Below are 27,469 nucleotides of genomic sequence, written 5' to 3'. Positions count from 1 at the left end.
AGCAGCAAAGTATCTGCCAAGATTGTATTGCTTTTGGAATTGAATAGGCTGTAATGATTCCTCCATCATTGAATTTCCTCTAATTCTCCCGTGTGTGTGAATCTGCAGTCATCTGGCAAGTGCAGAATGTAACTCACAAAATGTCCTATCCTGTTAATCCTTGCTTGTCTTCCAGTGCTCAAGGTCAGAGATAACATAATCCTGGGTTGTCTTTTGAATGTGTACTCTGTGGGGCAGGGTGACGGTTTTTCTGAGGAAGAACTCTTCCCCCGAAATAATCCAACACTACTAAATCAAAAGATTGTACAAATTATATGTAATCAATATTAAATAAAAAGTTTTTTTTTTTTTTTTTTTTTATAAAATCCTAATTTCTGTCTCATAGGCCTGTCTGCCTGGCATGCCAAGCTGCTCTGAATTTACAGCTCCCAGTGTCTACCACCCGTCAGAATTCAAAGACTGGAGACGCATCACTCTGTCTCTGCCTCAGAAGACATGGTATGTGACACAATCACATTACAATGATTTAATCTTAGTTTAATACCTTTTTTCTGTGTACCGTAATACAACCAAAATGCATTCTGATGTTTAACATTAAAAAAGAGAACCTGAGGAAGTATCCTCACTTTGTACATGATTGGGAATACTGCAGGAGCCAAATCCTCGAAGCGAATTTTGGAGGCAAAATGATTAATAACTATTCAGTGACTTGCCAATTTGATTGCTTGTATTTTAGTTGTGTTTTCTCTGTGGATACTTTGGTTGAGAATTGAAGGGTCCCCGATTCAAGCCACAGTGTGGACCGTGTCTGTAAATTGGTCTGGTAGCTGGAGAGCTGCCAGTTCACTTTAGCCTAGCTGGCCCATTTATCAACTCATCTAATCAAATAAACCTTCCTCACCGAACACCATGACCTGCACCTCCATTTCCTTCGACCACAAGCTCCTAAATAAAGGTGGACTAATCTCCTGCAGGGTGTTATGGCAGGTCACAGGGTCATGGCAGTAAATTGTCATAAAACAGTCGTGGCCAGCTTTGTGTGACCAGGAGGTGGTCTGAGTTGATACAGGTCATCAAAGCAGCAAACCAGGAAACCTCCGTGCGATATAATCCCCAATATACCTGACTATCTAAGCTTCTGCTAACATTTGTCATCGCTGCACGTTAACTGTACAGTAAGCAGTGATAGGCACACACAAGCACAAACACGAACCCAGACCCACACTGCACACACAATCACACCTAGAGCCTTTAACAGTGATTATATTGCCCTCTCTCTGACTTTAATATCATACAAATGCACCACCCTAAGACACACTCTCTCACATACATACACACACAGACACACATGGAACTAGATGTGATAAGGTTAATCTTTACTTGCCACAGCACTAAACCCATAAATCCCCCCCCCCCCCCCCCCCCTCCCCCGGTAGATTGACAGCAACATGACAATGTGGTTGACATGCAGGGGTCATTTAAAAGTGTATTACGAGAAGAAACAGTTAATAACTGTTTTCCTGTGTTTCTTCATTCTATGTTCATTTTGTCTACTTTTTGTTTTATACCATGAATTTAGTGAAACCTTCTATTTTCTGTTTCTGTGGACCTTGTGTGTTCAGGTCCAGTGCCACACGTTTCCGCTGGATCCAGAACTACTATGGCGAGCAGGATGAGTGGGCTTTGGATGACATCTACATCGGTCAGCAGTGTCCTCACATGTGTCATGGACATGGATGGTGTGATCACGGACACTGCAGGTCAGCTCCAACACGCCTTTTAAATTTCACTCACCAGATTGTTTAATGTTTTTTTTGGAGGTTTTTTTGGTGTTCAGAATAAAGTACAGATGAACACACAACACAACAAGGATTACATTTCCTGTCCTTTGCTGCAGGTGTGATGATGGTTTCTCCGGAACAGACTGCCAGCCCTCCACCCCGCTCTCCTCTAGTGTACTCTCAGACTTCGAGTCCCAGGATGCACTGCTGGCCACATGGCAGGAGGTGATTGGCGGAGAGGTGGTCACCCCTGAAATGGGCTGTGGGGTGGTGTCATCTGGATCGTCCCTGTACTTTAGTAAGGTAAAACAACGATGCAATTTTTCTTCAAGAATGCAGCTTCTGGTCATGTGTGTTTCTGTTGTTATCGTGGTTGACAACAAAGATGTGGTGAACAATCCTTATTCAAGTGGAGTTCAAAATTTCACATATTACCATCAACTAATGCACATACTTGGACAGAAATCAGAAACACACTGAGCAACTATAATTCAACCTTAGCCAAATTCAAATCAACGAAATATTACAAATATATTATTCTGTTGTTAAAATGTTCTAATTTTGAGGAACGTGCAAACTTGGCTGAGGCGCTGTATGCAATCACTCATTACTTCCTAGTTTTTACAGCCAAAAAAAAAAGTTCAACCCTGGACCTTTTCTTTGATGAATCTATTCTGAATAACTACAAATAGCTCCAAATGTTCACTTTGCAGCTGTTACTAAGAAACAGGCTTGTAATGTTTTTTGGAGTAGCATTCATTTGAAGGATGACGATATTTGCAAAGCAGACAGTATTTATATTTTGATTGCTGGATAGTTTCCAATTCTACAGTATATGAAGGGCATCCCTTCACATGTCCTCCTGTTTGTGTCTGTTGTTAACAGGCTGGGCTAAGGCAGCTGGTGAGCTGGGACTTGGACACTGAATGGGCAGAGTTTGTGCAGTTCTACCTGCGGGTGGGCGGAGATTGGTCGGAGTGTAACCAGGCCGACAGCAGGGAGGAAGGAGTGTTGTTGCAGTACAGCAATGATGGAGGCATCAGCTGGGGCCTCATTGCCGAGATGTACTTCACAGACTTCACCAAACCCCGGTGAGAAACCAGAGAAAAGAAAATTAATACTTTACTTTTAAAGAACTTCGATGTAGCTGTAATAACTGTGTCTTCATCAATTATCTGCCTCTTTTTCTTTCCCTAGATTTGTTCACTATGAGCTTCCCTTGGCCTCTAAGACCCCCTCCACAAGATTTCGCTGGTGGCAGCCTCTTCACTCTGGGGAGGGTTATGACCAATGGGCTATTGATGATGTCATAATTTTGTCAGAGAGGGAGAAACACATCATCCCCATGGCCAATCCAACTCTACCACAGGTCAGGAAACTATCTGAGGAGGTTGTGTTTTTTTTTAGCCATGACCTCATGAGCAGCTTCAGCTTTTTTTTTTTCTTGTGATTGAACTTAGTTTGTTGTACTGTAATGGAAAGTTTCATACAAACTGAGACAGACCAGATGTAAAATCTGTAATCTTCATGGGGAAGCGTTTCTTATCCGGTGGGAAAGCTGTTCTGGTGCAGACACTTGTACCCGGTTACACATCTCAACGAGAATGCACACTTCTCTTTTCTCTCTCCACAGAACTTTTATGAGAAGCCTGCATTTGACTATCCCCTGAACCAAATGAGTGTGTGGCTGATGCTGGGTAATGAAGGCATGGAGAGGGAAAGCAACAACAGCTTCTGTGCCCCAACACCCTCTGCCATGGTATTTGGACGCTCAGATGGCGATCGGGTGGCGGTTACTAGGGACCTGGCACTGCGTGCTGGCTACACCCTTCAGTTTAAGGTACCCACATGGAGAGTGCAGAAAGTTGAGAAACAAAAGATGTTTTAAAGTAGACATTTTGAGAAAGATACAAACAACACTGCTTCATCGTGAGAATCAAACTGTTTTTGTGTGATTTCCCTCCAACAGCTAAACATAGGCTGTGAGTCAGAGTTCAGCACGTCTGCCCCGGTCCTGCTGCAGTACTCCCATGATGCTGGTCGTACCTGGGCTCTGGTAAGAGAGGGCTGTTACCCAGGATCCCCAGGGGCAGGTGTCTGTGAGGGCAGTGGTCGTGAGCTCAGAGAGCCAACGGTCTACAACACAGGAGACTATGAACAGTGGAGCAGGGTCACTGTGGTCATACCACGCCATGTTGCAGCCAGGTAGCTATGGTTTCAGGCATGCAATCGGGTCTTCTGAGGTTTTGGAATTAATTTTTAATTTAATGGGCACAGATTTTTCTATCATTTTAATTGCTGACTATTTCTCTCCTTTCCCTTTATTCTCTAGTAAAACCAGGTTCCGTTGGTTCCAGGAGAGCAGCCTGTACAGAGACGCGCCCCCTTTTGCATTAGATGGGGTCTACATCTCTGAGCCCTGTCCAAACCACTGTGGGGGACATGGAGACTGCATCTCTGGAGTCTGCTTCTGTGATATGGGATACACAGGTGCATGGGTTAAACAGAAAGAGAATAAAATGTTGCGTTTTTTTCAGTATCTTTTGATTTTTCTGCCATAACGACGTCCTGTTTCTTTTCCACAGTGGAGCAGGATAGTTGTGTCCCATCAGTAGCCTGTCCCATGGAGCTGACTGAGGGCTTTGAAAGTAAGCTGAGCCCACTGTGGCAGAGCCTGAGCGGGGGACAGATTGGAGGTGGCTGCGGCATCATTGGTGAAGGCAAAGCTCTTTACTTCAGTAGTCCTGGGAGGAGAGAAGCACGCACTGTTCCTCTGGACACATCCAACACACGGTGAGTTAAATGTACACCTATAAAGTTCTCAGAGTAATGTTGAATGCATAGTATATTACAATTTTAATTATTGCTGTTTACATACAGGTTGGTCCAATTCTACATACGGATCGGCAGCAAGAGCTTGGGGCCAACTTGCACCAGGCCTCGCTCTCGCAATGAAGGTAATTACCACATGGTGAATTCAGGCTCTTTGCTGCATTCATGTGGTTATTTATTAACAGTGCAGTCTTTAGAAAGCACGTCCACATGGTTTGTTCTGTTCACCACTGGCTTCTTTCCTTCTGTTCCTTTTTAAACGTAGTCTTTGATCAGCCTTGGGATCTTGTTAAGACTGTGTAGCTACAGATCTATTCCTTGTTGTCTGTTTTATGTAATGTATGTATGAACCATAGTACAGTGTTTCCAGTTGGGTTTTTTTTCTGAGGCGTCATTCAGCAGATAGTGGCTCTCTAGCCTGCAGCACTGCTAAAGGCTAAGTCTGTTTTGTTTTTTTTTCTGTAGAGGCAGATAAAACAATGCCAGCCTTCTTGTCTGCACCTCTTTAATAATCTTGGTATCTGTTCTACTGCATTATCTTCTCTTCACACACTGCTTTAAATTACTCACCTCTGTATGTTTATGTATTTAAACATATCTCCCCTCTTAAAGTTCTGTTTACTCTGTTCACTTTTTTTAGGTGTCATTGTTCAATTCTCCACCAACAATGGTGTCCAGTGGCAGTTCCTGAGGGAGCTGGACTTTAGTTCCTTCCTGGAGCCCCAAGTGGTCACCATCGAGTTGCCACCTGCAGCAAAAACCCCCTACACTGTATTTCGGTGGTGGCAGCCACAGCAAGGTCGGCGCTGATAGAGTTCACCATCAAAAAAGGTTGAAAAAAACTACAAAGATTTGAATATGTTCTTGATATTAAAGCTTGTCATTGTCCTACCCCTCCTCCTAGGGAAACACTCTGCCCAGTGGGCTCTGGATGATGTCTTGATCGGCATGAACGACAGCTCCAGGACAGGTTTCCATGACAAGTTCGATGGCTCCACCCCTCTGAGGCACAACTGGTACCGCATTCAGGGTGGGGAGGTGACGGTTGACTGTTTGTCTCTGGACACAGCCCTAACTTTCAACTCGGAAGCCATTGATAGTGAGTCATACAAACACATTTAACACATTACTGTTTAGAAACACGTACATCAGGAGTGAGGGTCAGAGGTTTAGTTAGAAGATGTACCTCATGTACAGAGAATGCAGTTCCTCTTCCTCACTGGTCACAGGTGTGATTTCCACATCCTGACACCGTGGTGCATGTCATCTCCCACTCTGTCTCCCAACATTTCCTATGACTTCATATCTTTCCTATTTACAAAAACAGAGACAACAGACTTTTTTTTTCAATCTATCTGCATATATCTACATTAAAATGGAAGGAGTGTTGTACTGCCCAACAGTCCCCGTCAAGTATTCCTCTAGAAAGACACTTATCATGGAACAGAGAAGCTGAAGTGTTTCTGTTGAGAGCGAATGCATTACAGTTAATAGATACAACAGGACAATGTTGCTGTTAAACACCTCGACCACTCTGTGAGAAGGCTTCAAAAATAAGATGTACAAATGTAAATCTAGTTTAGCAATCCCACATTTATACATACAGACACTTTCTCAACCGCATGAATAGCTGCACAGTGACATCACAGTATTGCGCACACAACAAGCTGGAATTGAATAACCTATTTACTGCGGTGCCTTGGGTCCTGAATTATTAATGAGAGCAAACCTGAATGAACATCCTGCCTGTTATTTATGCTTGCATCAAGCTGTGAGCGGATTTACTTTACACAAATATTACATTACAACTGGGTCCTTTCATTTAGCATGCACAGCTAGAGCATGCACATGTACAGCAAGACTAATTTGGCAACACAAATATAAACATTAAGCTCCCGCTGCCCCTGTGTGGACACTGATTGTTGCACCTGACTTTTGGTGATTTTGCATTGTATTAAAAGGAAAATCATGGGGAAAGGTGGGGTCTCCATACTGCTCCCACATTGACTTAATGCAGGAACCTGTTTTTTGTGTTAACGGTTTTTCATTTGAGGAAACTTGTGCACTCTGTAGGATTTGTTAACCAAGTTTTATTCCTGACATGTTCATTTACAAACATTTGTCTTGATTGGGCATTTTTTTTTTTTTTTTAAAGTTTTATTTTTGGCCTTTTTGCCTTTATTTGAGAGGGAGGACAGTGGATAGAGTTGGAAAGGGGGAGAGAGAGCGGGGAGAGACATGCGGGAAATAGGCACACAGGCCGGACGCGAACCCGGGCCGCCCGCTCGCGAGGACTGAGCCTCAATACATGGGGTCGCGCGCACTGCCGCTGCGCCACCGGCGACCCCTTGATTGGGCATTTTTGAGATAAAAAGATATCTTTAACCAGTGCCATGGTTTGTTTTCACGCTGTCTGTAGAGAAGCCAAGATATGCGGAGAGCTGGGACTTTGAGGTGTCGGGCTCGTCATTCCTGCAGTTTGAGCTGAGTATGGGCTGCAGTAAATCAACTTCATTCTCCCATGGTGTGAAACTGGAGTACTCCACAGACTGTGGCCAGCACTGGTCCCTCATCACCCCTGAGTGTGTTCCCCCAGCCATCGGATGTGCTGGTTATACTCAGAGTTCCATCTATACCTCAACCCAGTATAAACACTGGAGGAGAATCACTGTCTACCTACCCAGTGCTGCTAAGTATGTCTTCTATTTTTACACTAAAAATTAGTCGATATCATCTCTATTTTTTGGTTCATTTCTTAAACTCCTGACCTGCTGTTGAATCCGTCAGTTCTCCCAGAACTCGTTTCCGTTGGATCCAGACCCACTTTACCCCGGGGGCAGAAGGATGGGCTCTAGATAATGTATTACTTGCCCCCGGTTGTCCATGGATGTGCTCTGGTCATGGTCTGTGTGACAATGGTCGCTGTGTGTAAGTACATCTAGCTTTTCTTAACAGCTGGGGAGTTTTTAATCTGTTTACATTATTTTTCCGCTTACATGTAAATGTTTCATATTATTACTCTACTCCTACTTTCCTCATAAAGATGTGACAAGGGATATGGAGGGGCACACTGTGTGCCTTTGACTGCCCTGCCATCAGTGCTGAGAGAAGACTTTAATGAGAACCTGCAGCAGGAGACGTGGCCCGAAGTGTACGGAGCAGAGAGGGGGACTCTGAGCGGAGAGCCTCTTAAATCTGGCATGGCCCTCATCTTCAAAGGGGTAGGGTTCCTAAACACCATGTAAAAAAACACACTGAGTATGAATAATAGTAACACACTCATCACAAAAATGCAGTTTGATATCAGTCACTAACTAACATTGCTATGCTTTTCTGTTTATAGGATGGTCTGCGGATGATTGTGTCACGGGATCTGGACTGCAGCAACACTCTCTACATCCAGTTCTCTTTCAAATTCATCACCAAAGGTGAAACATACCTTTTGTGTTTTTCAGTGGGGACTGCGTTATTTTTTATAGAATTTTTAAATGTATTCTGCAAGTTGTTGTTTTAATATTTGTCTTTCTCGGCTTTCCTAGGTGTCCCAGAGCGCTCCCATTCTGTGCTGCTGCAGTACTCGGTGAATGGAGGAATCAGCTGGCTGATGTTGGATGAGTTTTACTTCCCAGCTTCCACTGACACTCTGTTTCTCCACTTACCGCTGCCAGCCAGCGCTCAGACCAACGCCACACGCTTCAGACTTTGGCAGCCTTACAACAGTGGTGAGTGGATACCAACATTATTATGCTCTGCACATCTTTATCTGTTTTTCCACAACATTTTAACTTCTACCTCTTTACATTATTATTTATGATCTTTACAATATTTCCCCCTTCAGGTAAGAAGGAGGAGGTGTGGGTAATAGATGATCTCATCATTGATGGCAGCTCTGTACACAACACACCAGTGGTGATAGACAGCTTTGAAGAGGGGCCCAATGAGTCCAACTGGCTGTTCTTCCCTGGAGGAAATACTGGCCTCTACTGTCCCTACCAGAAGACTGGACTGTAAGAAACACATTTAGTTTTGAATGTTAATGATGACAGTGACTTGAGAGTGTTTGTCTTTTTATATTATTCATGTGCCCAACGGTGCTAAAAAATTCTAAATGCTTTTTTTTTAACATTGACTAAACCTGTGTGTGCGCGCGTGTGATGCAGGGAGGAGGATGAGTCAGCCATGGTGTTTGTCTCCAGCGAGCTTGGAGAGCACTCCATTACCACCAGGGACATTGACGTCAATGAGAACACTATCATCCAGTTTGAGGTACACAAAAAACAGCTTTGGTTACTCCTGTTCAAAAGCAACTTCAGCATCTTCAGACTAACTTACTCGTTCAAAACATAAGCCACGTCTCATTCGCTCTGCTAAAATTGTGCACACTTACTTATCCACAGATTAACGTGGGCTGCACAGCTGAGAGTTCATCTGCTCATCCTGTACGTCTCGAGTTCTCCCGTGACTTTGGTGCGACGTGGCACCTTTTGGTGCCCCTGTGCGCCGGGGGACCCCAGCCCTCTTCTCTGTGCTCCACAGAGCTCCATCCTGCCAGCATCTATTTCCCTGGTACAACTCAGGGCTGGAGGAGAGAAGTCATTCACTTTGGCAAACTTCGCCTCTGCGGGTAAGAACGGTATACATCTTAAGAGCAGAATCAAAAGTCCAATCGGATATTATTTTAACAAAATAGCATCTATCTTACATATTACTCTAATCCTTGTGCATTGGCATCCCTACAGCTCAGTGAGGTTTCGTTGGTATCAGGGTTTCTTTTCAACTGGCTCTAATCCTCCAACATGGGCATTAGACAACATCTACATTGGCCCTCAGTGTCAAGACATGTGTAATGGTCACGGGGCCTGTGTTGGTGGCACCCACTGTGTCTGTGATCCTGGCTTCTCAGGATCGGACTGCTCTGTGCCTGACACCCCCAACCCTGACTTTCTCAAGGAAGACTTTGAAGGTACAGGACCCAAGTAGTCTGTCGATGCTGTGCATGCATGTCCTTCAGAACCAAGTATCTTAACCAAGTCCTTCTGATTACCATTATTGCAGCTGTGTGCCTTATGTTGTTTGTCCTTTCTTTCCAGTCATAATGTGTTTACATTGAAGTTGCTTACTGTTTGTGTTCTTGTTGTGTCTGTAGGGGGAGCTGTGGATTCTGAGCGCTTTAGACTACTGAGCGGTGGTAAACCATCCAGAAAGTGTGGAATTATGTCAAGCGGGAACCATTTGTTCTTCAGTGAGGATGGCCTGCGCATGTTGGTCACCAATGACATGGACCTGTCAAATGCCAGGTAGTTGCAGCCCAATTAAATACAGAAAGGCATTAACCAACTTATACACAATCAATATATTTGTAATATGGTTTCAATTTACATACTGTAGCCATAGACACGTGTCCTAATTGCAATCCTCTGCAGGTTTGTTCAGTTCTTCCTTCGCCTGGGCTGTGGTAAGGCGGCTCCAGACCCTCGCTCTCAGCCAGTTTTGCTCCAGTTCTCTGTTGATGGAGGTCTTACCTGGGGCATCCTTCAGGAATTCCTCTTCAGCAACAGCAGTAATCAAGCTCGCCTGGTGGCCCTGGAGATCCCTCTGCGTGCCCGCACGCCATCTACTCGCCTGCGCTGGTGGCAGCCCTCTGAGAACGGACACTTTTATAGCCCATGGGTCATTGACCAGGTACAGTAAGGATCCATCCCACCATTCATCCATCCAAGTGTCTTTTAATCATTTCCATCAAGGCTGTAATACATCTAGTTTTGAATAAATTTCTATCCGTCCTCACATTAACTCACAAACATGCATCTTCCTTCTCTAGGTGGTGGTAGGTGGCAGTGCCAGTGGCTGGGGACCTTTGGAGGATGATTTCTCCTCCATAGATGGGCGCTCATGGCTCCTTCACCCTGGGGGAACCCGGATGCCTGTTTGCGGCTCTGATGGGCCTGCTTTCGCATTCATAGAGAAGTCCAACACTCGCTATGCCGTTACTACTGACATCAGTTTGGGTCAAGATGCCTTCATCCAGTTCGACTTCTCTGCTTCCTGCTCTGTCACCAACTCCTGCTACTGTAAGCATTTAAAGCTTGGAACAAGTGTTTTATATATATATAGTAAATACTAAATGTTGCAGCACTACATTGTTTCATAATTAATCAATGTGCTTATTTCTTTCTTTTTACACTGATAAGTAATTTTGAATGCAACAGACCCAAATACCAGTTAAAATGTATTACAGGCCAACATGATCTATTTCCAGACCTCAACCAAGATGTGTAAAGAATTCCTCACATTCCATTGAAAAAAACAGGATCTGGTGCTGTCTATGTTTGGAGAAGTTCATGCATGTTTCTTGAGTATACGTTTTGTAGAAATATTATGTTTGCCTCCTTTCTTCTGCAGCTGTCGAGTTAGAGTATTCTCTGGACCTGGGTCTGACCTGGCAGCCTGTGGTCAGAGACTGTCTACCAACGAGCCCTGACTGCACCTCCTACACCCTGCAGAGGCTGCTGGTTTCTGACACTTACAATAAGTGGGGCCGTGTTACTCTGCCTATACCAACGTATGCCAGGTCAGAACTGATCTACACATTACAAAAACATAAGGGCAAACCTGTGTATCTCATAACATGTCCTATTTGTGCAGTATATTTTTTATTCATATTGTTGCTGCCATTTTTCAAAAATAGTTAAGTTACATTTCAATCTAATATAAATCAGATATTCCCGTGGCTGGATTTACAGAGATTCTTCCGATGTCATTTATTTTAATCTTCATACGTGAACCTGTGATCTGTGTCTTGAATTACGTCCTCAGGTCTCCAGCCACAAGGTTCCGTTGGTTCCAGCAGGCTCCTTTTGATAAGCAGCAGACCTGGGCTCTGGATAATCTCTACATTGGAGACGGCTGCCCAGACATGTGCTCTGGACACGGACGCTGTCAACAGAGCTCCTGCGTGTAAGTAGTCTCCTACAGGAACGTTTTTCAAGGGAATGTCTGTATTAAAGGTGTTTTCAATTTTAGGTTTCAAAATATAAGTCAGTGAACTCTTGCTCTTCATCCTTGAATCTGATTATTTGATTTGTCTCGACCATCCTGCCTAGGTGTGACCAAGAGTGGGGTGGGGAGTACTGTGATGAGCCTGTGGTTCCTCTCCCCTCCCAGCTGAAGGACAGCTTCAGCCGAGCTCCCTCCCTCAGCCACTGGCATCTCCTCACTGGTGGGAAACTCAGCACTGTGTGTGGTGCGGTTGCCTCTGGAGCTGCTCTGCACTTTAGTGGGGTAAATATATCTACCTGTGTCGTTGGATTGTTGATGTTTATTGATCCTATTTCTGTGTTTTTTATTTCTTCTTTGAACATTTGATTCAGTGGTGGAAAAAAATCCCGGTCATAGTCAGATTAAAATGTGTTTTTGATCTCCTCCTGGCCGTTAACTGTATGCAATGATTTATTTCAAAGCTCAATTGTTTTCCACTGGGTCATGCCTTTTTTCTATCTTGGACTTGTGCTCTGTCGAGTTTAGAGGAAAAACAAACTCCTTTTTGTTGAAGAATACTAAAACACTGTCATGTGCTGGACATTAAAAGGTCAATAGATGGAAGTGTGTCTGGATGATGCGTATATGAAATACTGTTATCTATTTAATAAAAAAAAAACACAAAGTAATTGGCTGCCAAGATTTACGTTCAGTTCAGCTTAAGATTTCCCTGAGCGCACTGATGGACTGCAAACACTGCAAGGGTGTTTGAATAGTTTGAATGATAATGTTTCTTTATTTGTATTTTTTTGTTTTTAAAAAGATGATGCAGCTAAACAAAGAATCCTGAAAACACAGAATAAAAAGACGAGGCAGACAGAGCTTCATGTTGGCTGATTTCTCTGTTTGTCTATGCACAGAGTTGCAGCCGTCAGCTGGTGACAGTTGACCTGAATTTGACCAACGCTGAGTTCATCCAGTTCTACTTCATGTATGGCTGCATGATCCCACCAAGCAACCGGAACCAGGGTGTGCTGCTGGAGTATAGTTTGAATGGAGGAATCAACTGGCATCTTCTGACAGAGATCTTCTATGATCTGTACACCAAGCCTGGGTGAGTTTTCTTAAACTCTCAACACATAGTTGTTACTACTTGCAAAATACTGAAAAAAAGAGCAACAAGCTATCTCAGACTCCTTGTGTGTTTTTGTCTGCATTCAGGTTTGTGAATGTCCTGCTGCCCCCTGCTGCCCGCCAGGAAGGAGTGCGTGTGCGCTGGTGGCAGCCACAACATGAGGGACTAGACCACAGCGACTGGGCTCTGGATAATGTCCTCATTGCAGGCTCGGACCCGAGAGCTCAGATATCTGACACATTTGGAGGGTTGGCTCTGCCAAACCATGAGAGAGCTGCTGCTGACGAGACATCAGGAAGAATAGGGCAGCTGAATGAGCAGGAGGAAACGCCCATAGGTATACCTGAGTTTCTGCATCGATTAAATTAGACTATGAAACAGGAGGGCTGTGTACTGGAAAGAATCTGCTTATGCATTATTATCACAGGAAGTGGTAGGATTTTTAATATTGCAATACATGGCAATATTTTAATATGCATTATAATGTTTTATAGGCATTTATTTTGTGTTTACACGAGCAATATTTGTCTTCATTTCAATTTTAAAGTTTGAATTAAAGAGAAAAACATCAATTAAAAATAGTTCTTAACACATTACAATACTAACGGTACTAATTACAATACTAATACTAATTTCCGGTTTCAACTCTATAAATAATGTCCTTATAGCGTTTTTATTAGAAATATCTTGCTCTTATAAGTTTCAATTCTTTTGTCAATTTCTTTCTCCACAGTGAGCGATCATTGGTTGTTCTCAGATGACTGCTCGGTGCAGCGTTTTTGTAGCTCTCCTGATGGAGTGATGGTGTGTGGTAACACAGATGGGAGAGAGGTGTATGCCGTCACACATGATATTATCCCTGACAAGGGCTGGGTCATGCAGTTTAAGGTAACGTAAGAGTTAAAAAGTGGAAGATCTCCAATAATAAGTTTGTGTTGTGTGATAATATTGTGGTTGAAATCGGGCAAGCTGAAAATCTGTATGTTGATGTAGATTGCAGTTGGCTGCAGTGTACCTGAGCGACATGCAGACCGTCAAGTCCACGTGCAGTATTCCATGGATTTTGGAGTTACCTGGAAGTACCTGGTGCCTCAGTGTCTTCCCGCAGACCCCCGCTGTGGAGGTCAGGTGTCACAGCCGTCAGTCTTCTTCCCTGCTGAAGGCTGGAAGAGAGCCGTCTTTCTCCTGCCTGACAGCCTGGCCGACAAGTGAGTTCACTCACCTCACATCGTCCACATACGTTTACAAAGCAAACAGTTTTCATATTTTAATTCAACTATAGATACTCTACATAACATTGTTGGCATCACTTGAATAATTGAAATCATTGTCATTTAAATCCTAAAATCAGTATGAACATTGTTTGACCAACCCTTTCTGTTTTCCTCCACAGAGCAGTGCGGTTCCGATTTTATCAGCAACACTCAGACATTCAGTGGGGAGTGGAGAACTTTTACATCGGACCAGCTTGTGACCGCCACTGCGGGGGTCATGGAGATTGTCTAGATCAGCGCTGTCTCTGTGATCCAGGATTCACTGGACCAAACTGCTATGCCAGTACTGCACTTAAGGTGCAGTTGTTTTAGTCAGTTTAAAAAAAAAGAAGTGTTTTTGTAAAACACGATAAGAAAGTAAGCTTCAGTTGGATTTATCCACCCAAGCATTTGTGATTGAAGTATGTGTGTCTATTTGCGTAGGCATCTCTGAAGGAGCGGTTTGACTGGGAGGGGGCAGCAGGTCCTCAGTGGCAGGTGCTGGAGGGGGGTAAACCCTGCACAGATTGTGGTGTGTTGGTAGAAGGAACAGCCCTGTACTTTGGAGGGGCTGATGCCAGACAGGCTGTCACTGCTGATCTGGACCTCCGTGGAGCAAAGTTAGTTTTTAACCTCAGTGATAGATTTGTGATTTGGGTATTCAAGTTATGTGTTACTTTAAGAGCATTTGAACTGTGTTTTTTGCACAAAGGTTTGTGGAGTACTGGGCCAGGATCGGAAGTGAAGATAACATGACAATGTGCCATCGTCCAACTTGTCGTAAAGAAGGAGTGCTGCTGGACTACTCTACTGATGGAGGTACAGTAACATGATGCATGCCAAGATTACATTGTATGTTTTTACATGGTCATTATCATCAGTGTATGGTGCTTTCTGATTGTCTCTCTTTTTTTCTGTTTTTCCTGCTCATTCTGTCGACATCTTCTCCTCAGGTGTGTCCTGGACACTGCTGCATGAGATGGACTATCTTAAATATGTGTCTGTGAGGAGAGATTATATCGTCCTTCCGGAGGGTGCTCTGACAAATGCCACACGTCTGCGCTGGTGGCAACCATTTACGATTTCCTCTGGCCTTGCCACCCCCAGCCTGGAAAGAGCCCAGTGGGCCATCGACAACATCTTGGTGGGAGGGTCAGACATCAACCCCCCCACTCTGCTTGACACATTCGATGATGGTGAGTATTTTGGGGGATATGTAATCGGACCCTGACAACTCACCATACACATACAGTAAATTCATATTTGGGACTTCTCTTGCATTTCACCAGAAGGTGTTTCTCATGAAGAGAGCTGGAGTTTCTATCCTAACGCTGTGCGCACAGCCGGCTTCTGCGGAAACCCCTCCTTCCACTTGTACTGGCCAAATAAGAACCAAGACAGGACACACAATATTTTGGCTACCCGGGAGCTCATTGTGCAGCCTGGTTATATTCTTCAGTTTAAGGTAAAATACAGCAAGAGCGATCAATTTTTTATCTTGACATTTTTGTATATCTATATTTTTATTTTTATCCTTTATATGTTGCATGTATTTTAAAAATCTTTTTACATTTAGTTTTTTTGTTTGTTTTTTTCATAGAGAAACTTTTTTTCGAACCTTCTGTATGTCCAGCACGTTGAACAATTGACAATAACGATGACTTTGATTTTGAAAATCCTGTTGAAAATGTCATTGTATTTTACATCAATGCCTTTGTTCTTAGTTTTAACCTTTTTCGTTGAAACAGATCGTTGTTGGTTGTGAAACAGACACCTGTGAAGACCAGCATTCGGTCCTGCTGCAGTACAGGAAGGATGCAAGGTAAGAATACCAAGGAAAGGCTTCAATAATTTGAAAAACTCTTTATAAGAGATATGAAAAGAGTGAACAATTCTAGCAGTTTAGTAAAAAAAAATCTCAGCTATTTTGGAATTAAACATTTTTGACGACACATAATCCAAAACATCAGTGCTAAAAAATCAGGTAATCAGTTTTGCCACATAAAAAAAACCTGACGCTAAATCCACAATTTTACCATTCTAACTTTTACTGGATATTTTACATTTTTAAGCTTTTACTCTCTCTCTTCAGGTCAGACTCATGGCAGTTGGTACAGTCAGAGTGCCTCCCCTCTTCAGTCAACAACGTAGGCTGCTCTCCCTTCCAGTTCCACGAATCTACAATCTACAGTCCGGTCAACAGCTCAACATGGACCAGGGTCACAGTCCAGCTGCCAGACCATGTCTCCTCAGGGTGGGACCACACACTTTTTTTTTTTTTTTTACTTTTGCCTCAAATCCTGACATCACACTGGGCCATGCAGAAAAAGAGATATGGATCATTCTGTTGCCTGTAATCCAAGCAATGTAAACATGAGTTGTTTATTTCCAGAGCGACCCAGTTCCGCTGGATTCAAAAGGAGGGGACGGGAGAGCGTCAGAGCTGGGGAGTGGACAATGTTTACATCGGGGAGGCCTGTCCAGGGCTCTGCAGCGGCCATGGCTACTGTACAAGCGGAGTGGTCTGCATCTGTGATGAGGGACACCATGGTGGGCCACAAACAGCATATTATAATCAGACTTTCATGTGTTCTCACTTTTTTAAGAGACGTGCCAAGTTGATTGAGTCTAAATCGTACAAACACATAACAAACTCCTTTCTGAATATCATCACTTGGTTTTTTCCTCTCACATCAACAGGTGATGACTGCTCCCTCTCCAGCAGTGACCTGCCCAGCTCCATCAAGGACAACTTTGAGTCAGGCAGTGTTTCTCAAGAGAGCTGGCAGTTAATCCAAGGTGGTGGAGTGGGCAGCGGCTGTGGGCAGCTGTCACCGCATGCCCACGGAGACTCACTCTACTTCAATGGCTGTAAGATGAGGCAGGCAGTTACAAAACCGCTGGACCTCACTCGAGCCAGGTACAGGTACAACCAAAACATAGTGTACAATCAGTAATAATGTCAGCATACACCTTAATGCTTCATAGCTAAAGCAGCTTATTTCCTCCACCTGATGAGCCTGATGATATTGCCTCTCTCTAAACTTCTCTTTCTTCCCTATCTTGTCCGTCTCGCTGCAGTAAGATCATGTTTGTGCTGCAGATTGGCAGCGTTGCACAAACAGACAGCTGTAACATAGCACTGGATCAGGCTGACACAGTCGACCGGGCTGTGTTGCTGCAATACAGCGTCAACAATGGAGTCAGCTGGCATGTCATCGCCCAGCACCAGCCCAAAGACTTCATAAAGGCACAGAGAGTGTCCTACAACATCCCATTGTAAGTGATGCTCCGTTTTAACCAGAGCAGTTTCTCATAAAGCATTAATACACAGTGTGTTATCTGACTAATGGCTTTATTCATGATTATACACCTTTAACTAATATTTCATTCAAGTTCTGCAGTGTCAGTGCAGTTGCTAAAAAGTCATGAATAAGTCTTAACAACCTTGTAGCACATGTGCATTTATAGCAATAAATGAGTTTAATTCATCAGTTTTGGTTCAGACTGTCTGCAGCTGTAAGTGGAGTCTATCTGAGAGTGAGTTAAAAAGGACTTGCTGACAAGATGAGTTAGGAGTCATATGGCTGAAGGATAATCCGTGGCCACAAAGATTTTTCACACCTTAGAAACAGGAGTGGGTCTTAAAGAAGATTTTGGCTTATCACAAAATAATTTGTTGATAATTTATTAGTCACTAATAAAGCCATAAGTTATACTTTATATTATACTGACTGCTTAAACGAATACTGACACTTTTGTTCTTCAATTTTAAATAAAGCCTTTGACCATGTCATATTTGACCCTGACTGACCCCACAATGTCTCCATGGTCCCTCTAGAGAGGCAAGGGTTAAAGGGGTGATGCTGCGGTGGTGGCAGCCACGCCATGAAGGTGCAGGACATGACCAGTGGGCGCTGGACCATGTGGAAGTAGTTCTGTGAGTACCCAATTCCAGGCCAGCCCATGGCCCCCCCACCCCCAGATTGGCCCCCAAAAAGAGCCCTGAATCTGCCCCTGTCTGAACCTCTGCCTCAGCCTCACCTGGAAAACAAACAAATCCCCTTAACTCCACAGAAATATCGAGATGCAGCACACACTTACATCCACTACAAACTGAAATCGGTGTGCTGCCTGCCACCTACGACCAACCTCGAAGCAGTTTTTCCCATAGCTCATTGTAGCCCTGTAGTGTCCTGCAGAGTACAAGACGAGGGAGCTTTGTTTGTGGATGTTTGTTCTGTGTACCACAGATTATCCCTCGCTGTCAGAGCATCGTATTCTCTGAGTTCAGTGGACCCCGTAGATCTCACAGCCGAGCTCTTTTTCTCCTAAAAATTTATCAAGCAATTTTTTTTATTTTTTTTCAATCCCAACATGTAAACTTTTTTTTATTTTATCCTCTAATAAAGCACCCACTGGATGTTTGACATCCATTCATAATTTACTGTATTCAGTCACACTTTGCCCCCATAATGCCTTTAGTTTTTCACTGGTTTTAGAAGTGTTTCTCTGCTCCTTCTTTTACCTGACACAATTTTATTTCATTCTAGTAAAAAAAAAAAAAAAAAACATCTGTACACTTTCATTCAATGTGGAAGATAATCCCAGTTTTCAAATAGAAATGGCAAAGCTGGAGATTCTGCAGGGCACTGAAGATCTCATGAACATACGCAGCTAGCTTATTCTTGACATTGCAATATCATGAAGCATTTTTTTGCATGTTGATGTGGGTACCAGAGTAATATTCACTCTCATGTCGGTGCTGATTGTTCATTCAGACATGTACGAACGCTTTTCAAATGCTGCTTGCGACAGCTACATAACATCTGATGATTCAGTTGCAGTTAACACAAAGTGCCACACACACACACACACAAACAAACACGCACTAACGCCTTACCTGAGCTGTCCCTGGTCTAAGTGGTCATGACCTGTCGCACCCCCCCTCCCTCGCACTGCCACGGTTTTCAACAGTGTCTGCTGAAAAGGGTGACCGTGATCCTCACACTTTGCTCTGTTGTTTGTTTCTCTCTGTTCGCCAATTCCTCCACTCCTTCACACGTTCTTCCTCTCCCTTCTATTCCTGCTCAATCCCGTCATTTTTGTTTTCTCCTAACGCTTCTCTTCCTCGCTGCTTCACGTGTGTGGTCATGCTCCCTCCTCTCTGCTTGTGCCGCATTGATCCGACCTTACTTCATCATCACCGTCTCCCTCCTCCCTTTCAAACCTGCTCTTTCCCTGTTTCTCCTTGACTCTTCCCATTCTGGCACAACAACGGATGGATTACCGCTGTATTTCTTGCTTTGTCTCCACTTCTACCTGATCTCTCACTTACCCTTCATCTTCACTGCACATTTCTGCTGTCTCGCTGCTAAATCTCTTCCATCTCTTCTTCCTCTTCCCGATTCTTCTTTCATTCATTCTTTCTACTTCTCTCTCTCTGTCATCCTGCTCACTATCTCATCTTCCTTAATACTTTGACTATCCTTACGCCTCTCCTCTCTCCTCCTTTCTCCCCTCTTTGGGCCCCTGCCTCCCCAGGCCGGGGCTCTTACCCCCTCAGACCTTTCTGCGAGACAGCAGTCCCCTCCTCCTGCTTCTCCCCTCTCGCGCTCTAACCTCTGCTCTCTTCTGTATTCTGCTCCCTCTGGCATGGCTGTAGTGTGAGGTAAGTTCTCCGCCTCTTCCTGGATGCAGCCCCCTCCCTCCCCCTTTCCTCCCCTCCCCTTTCTTCTTCCTGAGACACTGTGCACAACCCTCAAACACGCTCACTGGCACACCCAGCCCTCCTCATCTTCACCACAATCATATTCATGCCCGTGCTTTGTATCTCGAGCACCAGGCAGGTCGACAAGCAGCCCGGCTGCTCATGGGGTAAAGGTGGAGGCTTTCCAATAAGACAATCCTACACACAGAAAAAAGAAACAAAGAAATCAAAGCAGTATTCAAAGTGACACAGTTAATTGAGAAATGACATTTTAACCCCGGCAACAAGATCTGTGAGTCATTTTTACATGTGAATTACATACAAATGTCAATGGTACTCTGTCTGTGTGTACAGTATATGTGTGATGTAATCCATCACTATACTTATATCTGTTTGTTTTGTTATTGAAAACTATTCCTCTACCGCGGTGTTTTGACCGAGCTGCTAACGCACAACCCCCTCAACCTTACTTGAAAAAAAGAACTGTTTGTGGTCCTGCATTTATTCTGAATCCAGCCAAAGCACTGGAAGATTTTTTTTTTTTTTTTTTTATTTCATTCATGTATCAACATCAGTTGCAATGCAGACATCTTGCTTCACAATTTCAAATGAAGGATCTTTGGCTAAAGACTTTCATCTGACTAACCTTCTCCATCCAGCTCCTTGCATGGCTTAACAGGTCGACTGTTGCAACAGCTGACCGTTCCCCTTTTTCACTCATGGCTGTCTGTCTGTCTGTTGACAACAACACCATGTCTCTTGAGTCAGGAGCTCCCTCCTCGATTCCCCTCTTCTTTCTAACCAAGGATCAGAGAAAACAAACGAGCTCACACAGACACTCAAACACTTTGCAGTTCACCAGCCGTCCCTTCCATCTTCCTCGACATATCCACCTCTTCAACATCAACCATGCACACGCACCGTACCTCCCTCCCAAATCCCTCCTGATTCCCCCACCCCCCACCCCCCGCCCCACCCGCTTTGCAGAGGCCCTTGCCTGCCCTGGCTGCACTCCTGGCTCACTGACACCGCCCTGCTGGATGGAAGAGGCAATGAACAGGCTAAGCAAGAGAGATCCTCCGCGGCTTTTTCTCTGCGTCTCTTAGTTTGAAAACAGCCCTTCTCTGACCCCAACCCTGCACTTTTATGACTTTTCTTTAGTTCTTTTCTTTCCTCCCAGTGATGGCTGTTGATCTCTGACCTCAAACACTCAGTGTCAGAGTTTTCCTCCGTGGTAGTATGTCTGTAGATTCTGTGTCCCGTGTCTCGTCTCTTGTGGCATTTGGTCATGGAAACATGTAGCAAGTTCTACCGCCATGTTCACCATCTAGCTACCTCTCATTTGTGCAAAACTTCAACAAATCCAGTTGTTGTAGAGTAGTGCCGCCATTTCTACAAGGGTTGAGTGTTTGAGGTTATGGCTAAAACATGATTTGAAAGGCCAGCATGAACCTGGATGTGAGTGAGCGCGAAAGCTGTATTCAACCATTTGTGTGTTTTCATGCATGGGTTAAAGTGTGTGCATGGGAATGAGTGCGCTTTGAGTTCCCTTTTACTCTGTCACTAACGTTCAAACATCTTCTCTTTCCCCCTCTTTCACTATATTTTTATCCCTTCAGCACCCGTAAACAAAACTACATGATGAACTTTGCCAGACAGACTGCAGGGCGTCACTACTACAGCCGCAAGAGGCGGGCACTGCAACAGCGTGCCTGAACCCAGCGAGATGGGATTCGCCCTCTGACCTGCCAATCACACATCAACCCGCAACGTTCATCCTTTCTCTCCTGAAGACAAAATTGTCCTGTCTCGTCCCGTCCACCAGTGGATTCCTGCAAGCCTCAGACTTTCCTCACCGATTTCTCCCTCCCCTCTGCCACAAACATGGGCCATCGTAACGGTTTACCCCAGCCAATCAAGGCTTTCCCAACCACACGGGTTGGGGGGACTGTAACTCAGAAGAAAGGAGCAAAGCAGCCATTTTGTTTACTTTTGATCCTGGACTGTTGGAGTTTCTTGTTTGCTAATTGTTCTGTGGTTCTTCTGATTCCCACCTCCGATAACCCTTCCCTCTCGCTTACCTCCCCGTCACTTCCTCCTCCCTCCGTCCCTACCTCCACTCATCCTCATTTTCCTACCACACTGTGAATTTGAAATTGAGAGATAATATATCACTGCTGAACTGACCAGCCATTTGGAAAGTTGCCTCCTCGTTCCACTGAGCCGCTGGGAGGAGGAACACTCCACTGCCGCCAACCAGTATGCCAGGAGAAAGCTCACAATGTTGATACTGACCATGAAGAGGAATACCGATGACGAAGAAGCAGAAAAAAGGAAAAAAAAAAAAAAAAAAGAGTACTGTGTTTTTTGCTGTTCCGTGTGTCTGTGGATTCTTTTTGTGATGAGTTGACTGTGGTGTTCAGTTCATTTGTTTGTTCGTTTTCTACTAATTCACATGCTTTTAAGGGGGGGAGGGGATGGGGATGCTGGGTTATGTTTCTTGTCATTTGTTTATCTGGAATGGCTGTGGGCGGGGCCTGCAAAGCCCAGCCTCCAATGGAAGAAGGAACAAAGAACGATTCGCACGATGGGAAAAGGAAAAAATAAGAAAAAAAAAAAACCCCGAAAAGACTGAACAATGATTTTTTTAATCATTTTTTATATATGTTGGTTTTTCGAAAAATACAGATATTTATGGTAAATGGTTCTTCACCTAACCTATTTAAGATGCACTGTGCGTGAAATCTGTATGTTACTTTCTAGTGTTAAGTTATTAGGCAGTCGAGTCAGGCTCTCTGACTGTATCATCTCCCCCTTGTGCTGTTTTCCCTCTTCCCATCTCTCTCTCCGCTGATTTCTGATACCTGGAGGTGAGGCTCTCTTAGTGTTGTTTTTTGAAGTCTGTGTAATATGGACCCTCTGCCTTCAGTGTAACTCCAGTATAGCAATCTCCTGTATATATATGTATATCCACTATGGGGAGACCCAGCAGCCTTATAAAAGGGAAATAAAGAACTGTCTAAACCTCATCCTATACACATTGCTTGAGCGGCTCTTTTTAACGATAAGCCTCGTGTTTATGTACTGCATTTATCAGCAAACTCAAAATGAATAGCTGACTCTAGTTATCAAGAGAAGTAATGCTATAAAAATGTGGGTTTTAATTTGTTAAATAATTAACTGTATACCACAAAGACAAGTTAATTATGTCAAGCTCCTAGTACTGCAGTAGGATCACTTATTTTGGGCTTTTTCATGGGATGTGTTGGCAAAAAAGTAAAGAGCCTTGTGTTGTGTGTTGAACTAAAACATTCAGTCAAAAGGGAGAATACGGTTTGTTATATAAAAGGTTTATTCATGATATTAAAATAGTTTAGATACAGTATAAAAACCTGTTTGTAACTTTTAAAATCCATGTCCATTCCTCTAGCATCTCTTGGTGTACATCTCAGTGTCTTAAGACTGGGTATACAACCACTGCAGACCCTCTGCATTGCTCCATGCTGAGGCTGCAGAGCTGCCCAAGCGCTGCTCAGTTGCATGTAAACTTGATACACATTTTTCCCCAATAACATGAACTCAAAGGAGTCTTTAGTTCACCAACCCCTGGCCATCACAAGTAGAGTCATCAGTGTTACTGTGATGTAGAGAGATGTGGCTGCCATCCCCGGGCTGGAGTTACAGTATGCTCCATCACAGCAGTTGTAGCTCATGGTGTAGACGGTTCCTTTGAGGCGGATCTTATGCACCTGGCTGCAGTCCTTCTTCGGCATGCAGCCCCTGGCAGACAGGGCACTGTGGTTTCCATAGCGACCATCCGCCTTGAAGCACAGCTCTTCAGGAGGGCACACGGTCTCAATGAGCTCAAACTTTTTCTCCTTTTCCAAGACGGGGCTGTAATAGCACATCAGGTTGTCACAGAGCAGGGAGGGAAGTAGAAGGCAGAACACAGCAACACGCACAAGCAGGAACGTGTTCGGCCTGCAAGTTCAAGAGAATGGTGTGGTTATTTGACTGAATTAATCTAGGAAATAAAACATTGAGCAAATCAATAATTTAGTAAAACACTTCTATCAAGGACATTGTACAACTTCAGTTTTAAAAAAAGCTCTGGATACCACACTTCACATAATGCAACTTATTGCCATTTGAGCCTTTTCTGATTTGATTCTATAAAATCCTTTAAAAACAAGTTTACATTGCACATTGTTGATTATGTTTGTGTTTAGAACCAAGATTTAGTCACATCATGTAAACTCTGATTTTACAAAGATACTTCAGGGCCTCAAAAGTTGTTAAACTACAGTTTTTTTAGGCTATGTAGTACAGTAAGAACACTTTGCCATGACTGATCTGAGTCCCTTCTTGTTGACACCTGTTTTATATTTTTCTTCTTTTTCAAAGAAACATTCATCAAGTTGGATGCCTTGGCCTTAACTCTGAAGCACAGGTGTTATTGATCTCTGCTGATTGCCTCTTTTAAAATGCTGAACACATTTAAAGCAAAGGTAATGGCAGACATAACATCAATATGCAACTTAAAACAATAGCGTATATGAAAACCTACCAGTGCATTTTAAAGATTTGAACTTCAGTAAAACTGGGAAAAAAAACTTTTCAGAGCTTCTCCAGCTGAACTCCAAACTCACTACTGACTCCAGACCTTCCTGAACAGGCCACACCTCCTCGCACACCTGTTTATAATATCTACACAAAGCATCTACACAGAGTGGGAGGGGGTTTATCCAGGTGCTTTTATTTTGTTGCATTCACAGTAGGTAGTTATTTAGGATAAGAATACCAGGAGGATGGCTGATAAGTCCACCTTGTTCTCTCTGGAGCATATGTAACAATATAAGCCACAATGGATTGTTTCATAGTCAAACATTAGTTCAGTAAAAATATAGAAAATCACAAACATGAAAACATTTGACTGAATGTGTTTCACCTGTGAAGACTCTATTTAGTTCCTGGCTTACAGGCTTCTCTTACAAATAACTACGATACAGTGTCAGGTATAGTGGAGCTTCTTGGTTATGTGAAATTGTCACATGAATCTTCACTTAAATGATTAGTGATGTTAGTGTGGTCGTTATCTGCAATAATCCTCAGTAGCATCTTCAGGTTTGAGTCCATCTTTGGCACGCTGTTACATTTATCTTTGCAGCAGCAGGAGTGGCTGACGTTGTATTCGACACCCCGATAAGAGACAATTTCATGGGAACTGCAGAGGTCAGAGTCCACGCAGCCCTGAGCTGACAGGATATAAACTAGCCCGTAGTGGCCTCTTGAGTTGGAGCAGCGCTGATGAGGCAGACACTGGCTTGTGATGTTGGGGCAGGACTTTCCTTTGTGCTGCAGAGGACAGTGGTAGCACGTCAGGCTGTCCAGGCTCAGTGCAGGGAGGAGCATAGCCGTTGCCAACATGATGGAGGTCAGGAACCAGTAAGGCCCAAGAGGACGGACATCCAGACTAATGTAAATCCACACACACATACAGTTAAACTGGGTGACACAGACTGGAAACATATTTATATCTTAAGATGACATCTGTCAGATAGTAGTTGTTCACCTGCTCTTTCTTTGGGATTCCATCTTTCTACCTGTGAAAGTGTCAACCTGAGGATCCTCCATACATCAGCAAACCCCTCTGATTACCAAGCAGGAACAGCTGTGTCTTTTGAGCTCTGAGTCTAATTCATAAATTATTTTGGCTGTAAACAGACACTCAAAGTTTTGGCTTTTATTTTATCATTTGGTTTATTGTCAAAAAAATAGCACCTTCCTTGAACATTAAAACTTCTCTCATCTTGAAAAAGAGGAGATTTCTCAACTAAGGTAAAAACAAACAAACAAACAAAAAAGGATAACAGCACCATCTGGTGGGCGGAGTAAAACATGTCATAGCACAATAATGGTTAATGTCATGCTTCGAGCATGTATTTAAATTACACCCCGAGTTGTTTTTAAAGCTTGTACAGAGGACCTTGCTTTTGTACTGTTTCCATTTGTACCAAATATAAAGGAAGATATCTTCCTCTTCATGGGTACATCTGTCATCAGACTCCATTTTCTGTTCATGTTCAGTAGTCAGGTGACAGATACAGCTTTCCCTCCTTGTACAAAGGTTCCTGTAAAAAAAAAAAGGACGAGTTTGCATTGAATATGGATATGAAATCAGGTTTGTATCAGGTTGTAAATGTTTAAAGGGTTTGCTTACAGCTAGCTCCTCATCATTTTCATCCTTGTCCATATCTCCCCACTCATCTTGTTCCTCCGCAGGGTCATAGCTGTAGAGAGGAATCAGCCTGTGACGCAGCTCGTCTAATCTGAAGCAAAACGTAAACAAAAATAGATCCAAATTGTGATAAAAAAAGTAAAGGGAAGGCCAGCAAGTTTATCTGTAGATCACCATTCACTGACAAAGTGATTCAAATGGATTTACTAAGATAGAGAACATTTATAACATTAGAAGCATGTGACCATCAACATACAATAAAGATTACTAACCTAATTTTCCTTCTGATATAAACAACCTACAGAGAAGCACAACAACAAGACGTTAAAAGATATTTAAGTATTCATGCAAAGTCAACAAAGAGAACTGATCCTACCATTGCCACTACACATCCGGTCAGCGTGAGTAACAGAAAGGGGATGAGTACATAGTACCCAGGAAATCCAGGTTTGACATTGGGAGGAGAAATGTGAGGAGTCGTGTTGTTTAAATGCAATTCTCTCTGCCCGATCTCCTCCATCCCCGACCCTGTCTGCACGGTTCACCTCAGCTGACACCTCGGCGACACATTCAGTGGATTGCTGATGGTGTCATTCCCTCTAAAGGGCCATGGTGGACCGTCTCAGCCCCTTGTAATCTCAAATGATTGCCTTTGAAAGTTAAACAGAAACCAAATGCTTCAAATGAAGAATAAAAGTACAGAGGATGCTGTTTAAAATGACCTCAGCTTAAAATTCAAAGTAAGTAATTCAGGTTTTTCTTACCTCGTGTGCCATGTCTAGAGTACGCAAACACATATTCCCTTCCTGCTGCCTTCATTTCACTTCAAATGAGAAACACACATACTTCAACTTGCTCAATGACATTCCTGCATGAGGAGTGTTTATGAAGCGGCTTCTTCGTTTGGTTAAACTGAATTGTTGTGTTCAGGAACTGCACAGGAAGTTGTCAATTGTTTCCCACCAATCTATTTATATTCTTAAGGTTTTCTCAGAAGAAATGTTTAATACATAATTGAATATACTGCAGCGAATATTATTTTAAAGATTCAGTAAGGATTTTTAACTGGTTGTGAAACATACTGAAAATAATCATGAAGACCCCGTATGAGCTAAAGAAGCAAAACAAAAGGCCATCAGAATAAAGAAGTTATTTTATTAAACATTATTTTTATTGTCTTAATCATATGCCGCAGGGTAGGTGACGGTGTCAGACACAGTTTTTTAAACAACAAACTGCAGGAACAGCCTTTATTGTACATTTCTCACAGCAAAAGATTCTCAATGATATGTTGTACTGTTAAAGAAAGCAGGGTGAGAGTTTCTGTTATGAAAATGTAAAAATCAATTCAAACATGTTTGGTACCAATCAACAAAGAGTTATACCACGACTGGTACCTCGTTATTGCAGAGGGTGCCACAATATTACCCAAAAGAACATCCCTCACAGCAGATTTAAAGAGCAAAAATGGCAAAACTACATGGGGACAAAAAAATGTCACTGGTTTGTTTTGTAATTCTCATTTAGTCATTTACTCATTGG

At 43.3% G+C, this 27,469-nt stretch overlaps 3 protein-coding genes across 9 annotated transcripts in view; 1 reads left to right on the top strand and 2 right to left on the bottom strand.

Moving 5' to 3' along the window:
* reln (reelin) overlaps positions 1–22,723 on the top strand; it is a 90,139-nt gene extending 67,416 nt beyond the window's left edge. The window contains exons 22-65 of one of the 6 annotated variants that reach the window (XM_079346459.1): positions 386–498; positions 1,623–1,760; positions 1,898–2,084; positions 2,667–2,872; positions 2,979–3,150; positions 3,415–3,621; positions 3,751–3,986; positions 4,114–4,271; positions 4,367–4,574; positions 4,662–4,738; positions 5,254–5,412; positions 5,518–5,712; positions 7,033–7,306; positions 7,401–7,541; positions 7,657–7,834; positions 7,957–8,041; positions 8,153–8,335; positions 8,452–8,620; positions 8,774–8,879; positions 9,011–9,237; positions 9,353–9,576; positions 9,760–9,910; positions 10,037–10,295; positions 10,435–10,684; positions 11,016–11,184; positions 11,430–11,570; positions 11,717–11,894; positions 12,512–12,705; positions 12,813–13,063; positions 13,460–13,614; positions 13,720–13,934; positions 14,120–14,297; positions 14,424–14,599; positions 14,692–14,798; positions 14,933–15,175; positions 15,272–15,444; positions 15,728–15,801; positions 16,072–16,233; positions 16,372–16,529; positions 16,680–16,905; positions 17,061–17,258; positions 17,821–17,919; positions 19,524–19,650; positions 21,309–21,398. In XM_079346459.1, coding sequence (XP_079202585.1) covers positions 386–498; positions 1,623–1,760; positions 1,898–2,084; positions 2,667–2,872; positions 2,979–3,150; positions 3,415–3,621; positions 3,751–3,986; positions 4,114–4,271; positions 4,367–4,574; positions 4,662–4,738; positions 5,254–5,412; positions 5,518–5,712; positions 7,033–7,306; positions 7,401–7,541; positions 7,657–7,834; positions 7,957–8,041; positions 8,153–8,335; positions 8,452–8,620; positions 8,774–8,879; positions 9,011–9,237; positions 9,353–9,576; positions 9,760–9,910; positions 10,037–10,295; positions 10,435–10,684; positions 11,016–11,184; positions 11,430–11,570; positions 11,717–11,894; positions 12,512–12,705; positions 12,813–13,063; positions 13,460–13,614; positions 13,720–13,934; positions 14,120–14,297; positions 14,424–14,599; positions 14,692–14,798; positions 14,933–15,175; positions 15,272–15,444; positions 15,728–15,801; positions 16,072–16,233; positions 16,372–16,529; positions 16,680–16,905; positions 17,061–17,258; positions 17,821–17,919; positions 19,524–19,644 — 7,521 coding nt within the window. In that variant the 3' untranslated portion in view covers positions 19,645–19,650; positions 21,309–21,398. Of the gene's footprint in view, positions 1–385; positions 499–1,622; positions 1,761–1,897; positions 2,085–2,666; positions 2,873–2,978; positions 3,151–3,414; positions 3,622–3,750; positions 3,987–4,113; positions 4,272–4,366; positions 4,575–4,661; positions 4,739–5,253; positions 5,413–5,517; positions 5,713–7,032; positions 7,307–7,400; positions 7,542–7,656; positions 7,835–7,956; positions 8,042–8,152; positions 8,336–8,451; positions 8,621–8,773; positions 8,880–9,010; positions 9,238–9,352; positions 9,577–9,759; positions 9,911–10,036; positions 10,296–10,434; positions 10,685–11,015; positions 11,185–11,429; positions 11,571–11,716; positions 11,895–12,511; positions 12,706–12,812; positions 13,064–13,459; positions 13,615–13,719; positions 13,935–14,119; positions 14,298–14,423; positions 14,600–14,691; positions 14,799–14,932; positions 15,176–15,268; positions 15,445–15,727; positions 15,802–16,071; positions 16,234–16,371; positions 16,530–16,679; positions 16,906–17,060; positions 17,259–17,820; positions 17,920–19,523; positions 19,651–21,308 lie in introns of all 6 variants that reach the window. The other 5 variants (XM_079346460.1, XM_079346458.1, XM_079346463.1 and 2 more) reach the window with 5 other exon arrangements.
* A 295-nt stretch (positions 22,724–23,018) lies between these two features.
* bncr (bouncer) lies at positions 23,019–24,721 on the bottom strand. 2 transcript variants are annotated; one of them, XM_079346530.1, is made up of 2 exons: positions 24,257–24,721; positions 23,019–23,583 (listed from the first exon to the last, which is right to left on the bottom strand). In XM_079346530.1, exons 1-2 carry the CDS (start codon positions 24,262–24,264, stop codon positions 23,286–23,288), a joined length of 306 nt encoding a protein of 101 aa, XP_079202656.1. In that variant the 5' UTR covers positions 24,265–24,721; the 3' UTR covers positions 23,019–23,285. The 2 variants fall into 2 exon arrangements, with proteins under 2 accessions (XP_079202656.1, XP_079202655.1); XM_079346529.1 differs by having other exon boundaries at positions 23,019–23,670; positions 24,257–24,395.
* Positions 24,722–25,634: 913 nt separating this feature from the next.
* LOC306825964 (small integral membrane protein 29-like) lies at positions 25,635–26,839 on the bottom strand. Its single transcript, XM_079346959.1, has 5 exons — positions 26,692–26,839; positions 26,304–26,577; positions 26,200–26,225; positions 25,910–26,018; positions 25,635–25,820 (listed from the first exon to the last, which is right to left on the bottom strand). The coding sequence occupies exons 2-5, from the start codon at positions 26,445–26,447 to the stop codon at positions 25,773–25,775; spliced, it is 327 nt and encodes a 108-aa protein (XP_079203085.1). The 5' UTR covers positions 26,448–26,577; positions 26,692–26,839; the 3' UTR covers positions 25,635–25,772.
* Positions 26,840–27,469: the final 630 nt, after the last annotated feature.

The sequence above is a fragment of the Symphodus melops genome (genome assembly GCF_947650265.1).
Source record: "Symphodus melops genome assembly, chromosome: 6".
Taxonomy (NCBI): Eukaryota; Metazoa; Chordata; class Actinopteri; order Labriformes; family Labridae; genus Symphodus; species Symphodus melops.
The sequence above is the reverse complement of the archived record's forward strand: the minus strand, read 5'-3'. Positions and strand labels throughout refer to the sequence as shown.

Coding starts and splice junctions, on each gene's coding strand:
- LOC306825964 (XM_079346959.1), bottom strand. CDS start 26,447: ATGGAGGAGATCGGGCAGAGAGAATTGCATTTAAACAACACGACTCCT. Junction 26,019..26,199: donor TATATCAGAAGGAAAATTAG/GTTAGTAATCTT, acceptor GTTTTGCTTCAG/ATTAGACGAGCTGCGTCACA. Junction 25,821..25,909: donor AAAATGATGAGGAGCTAGCT/GTAAGCAAACCC, acceptor TTTTTTTTACAG/GAACCTTTGTACAAGGAGGG.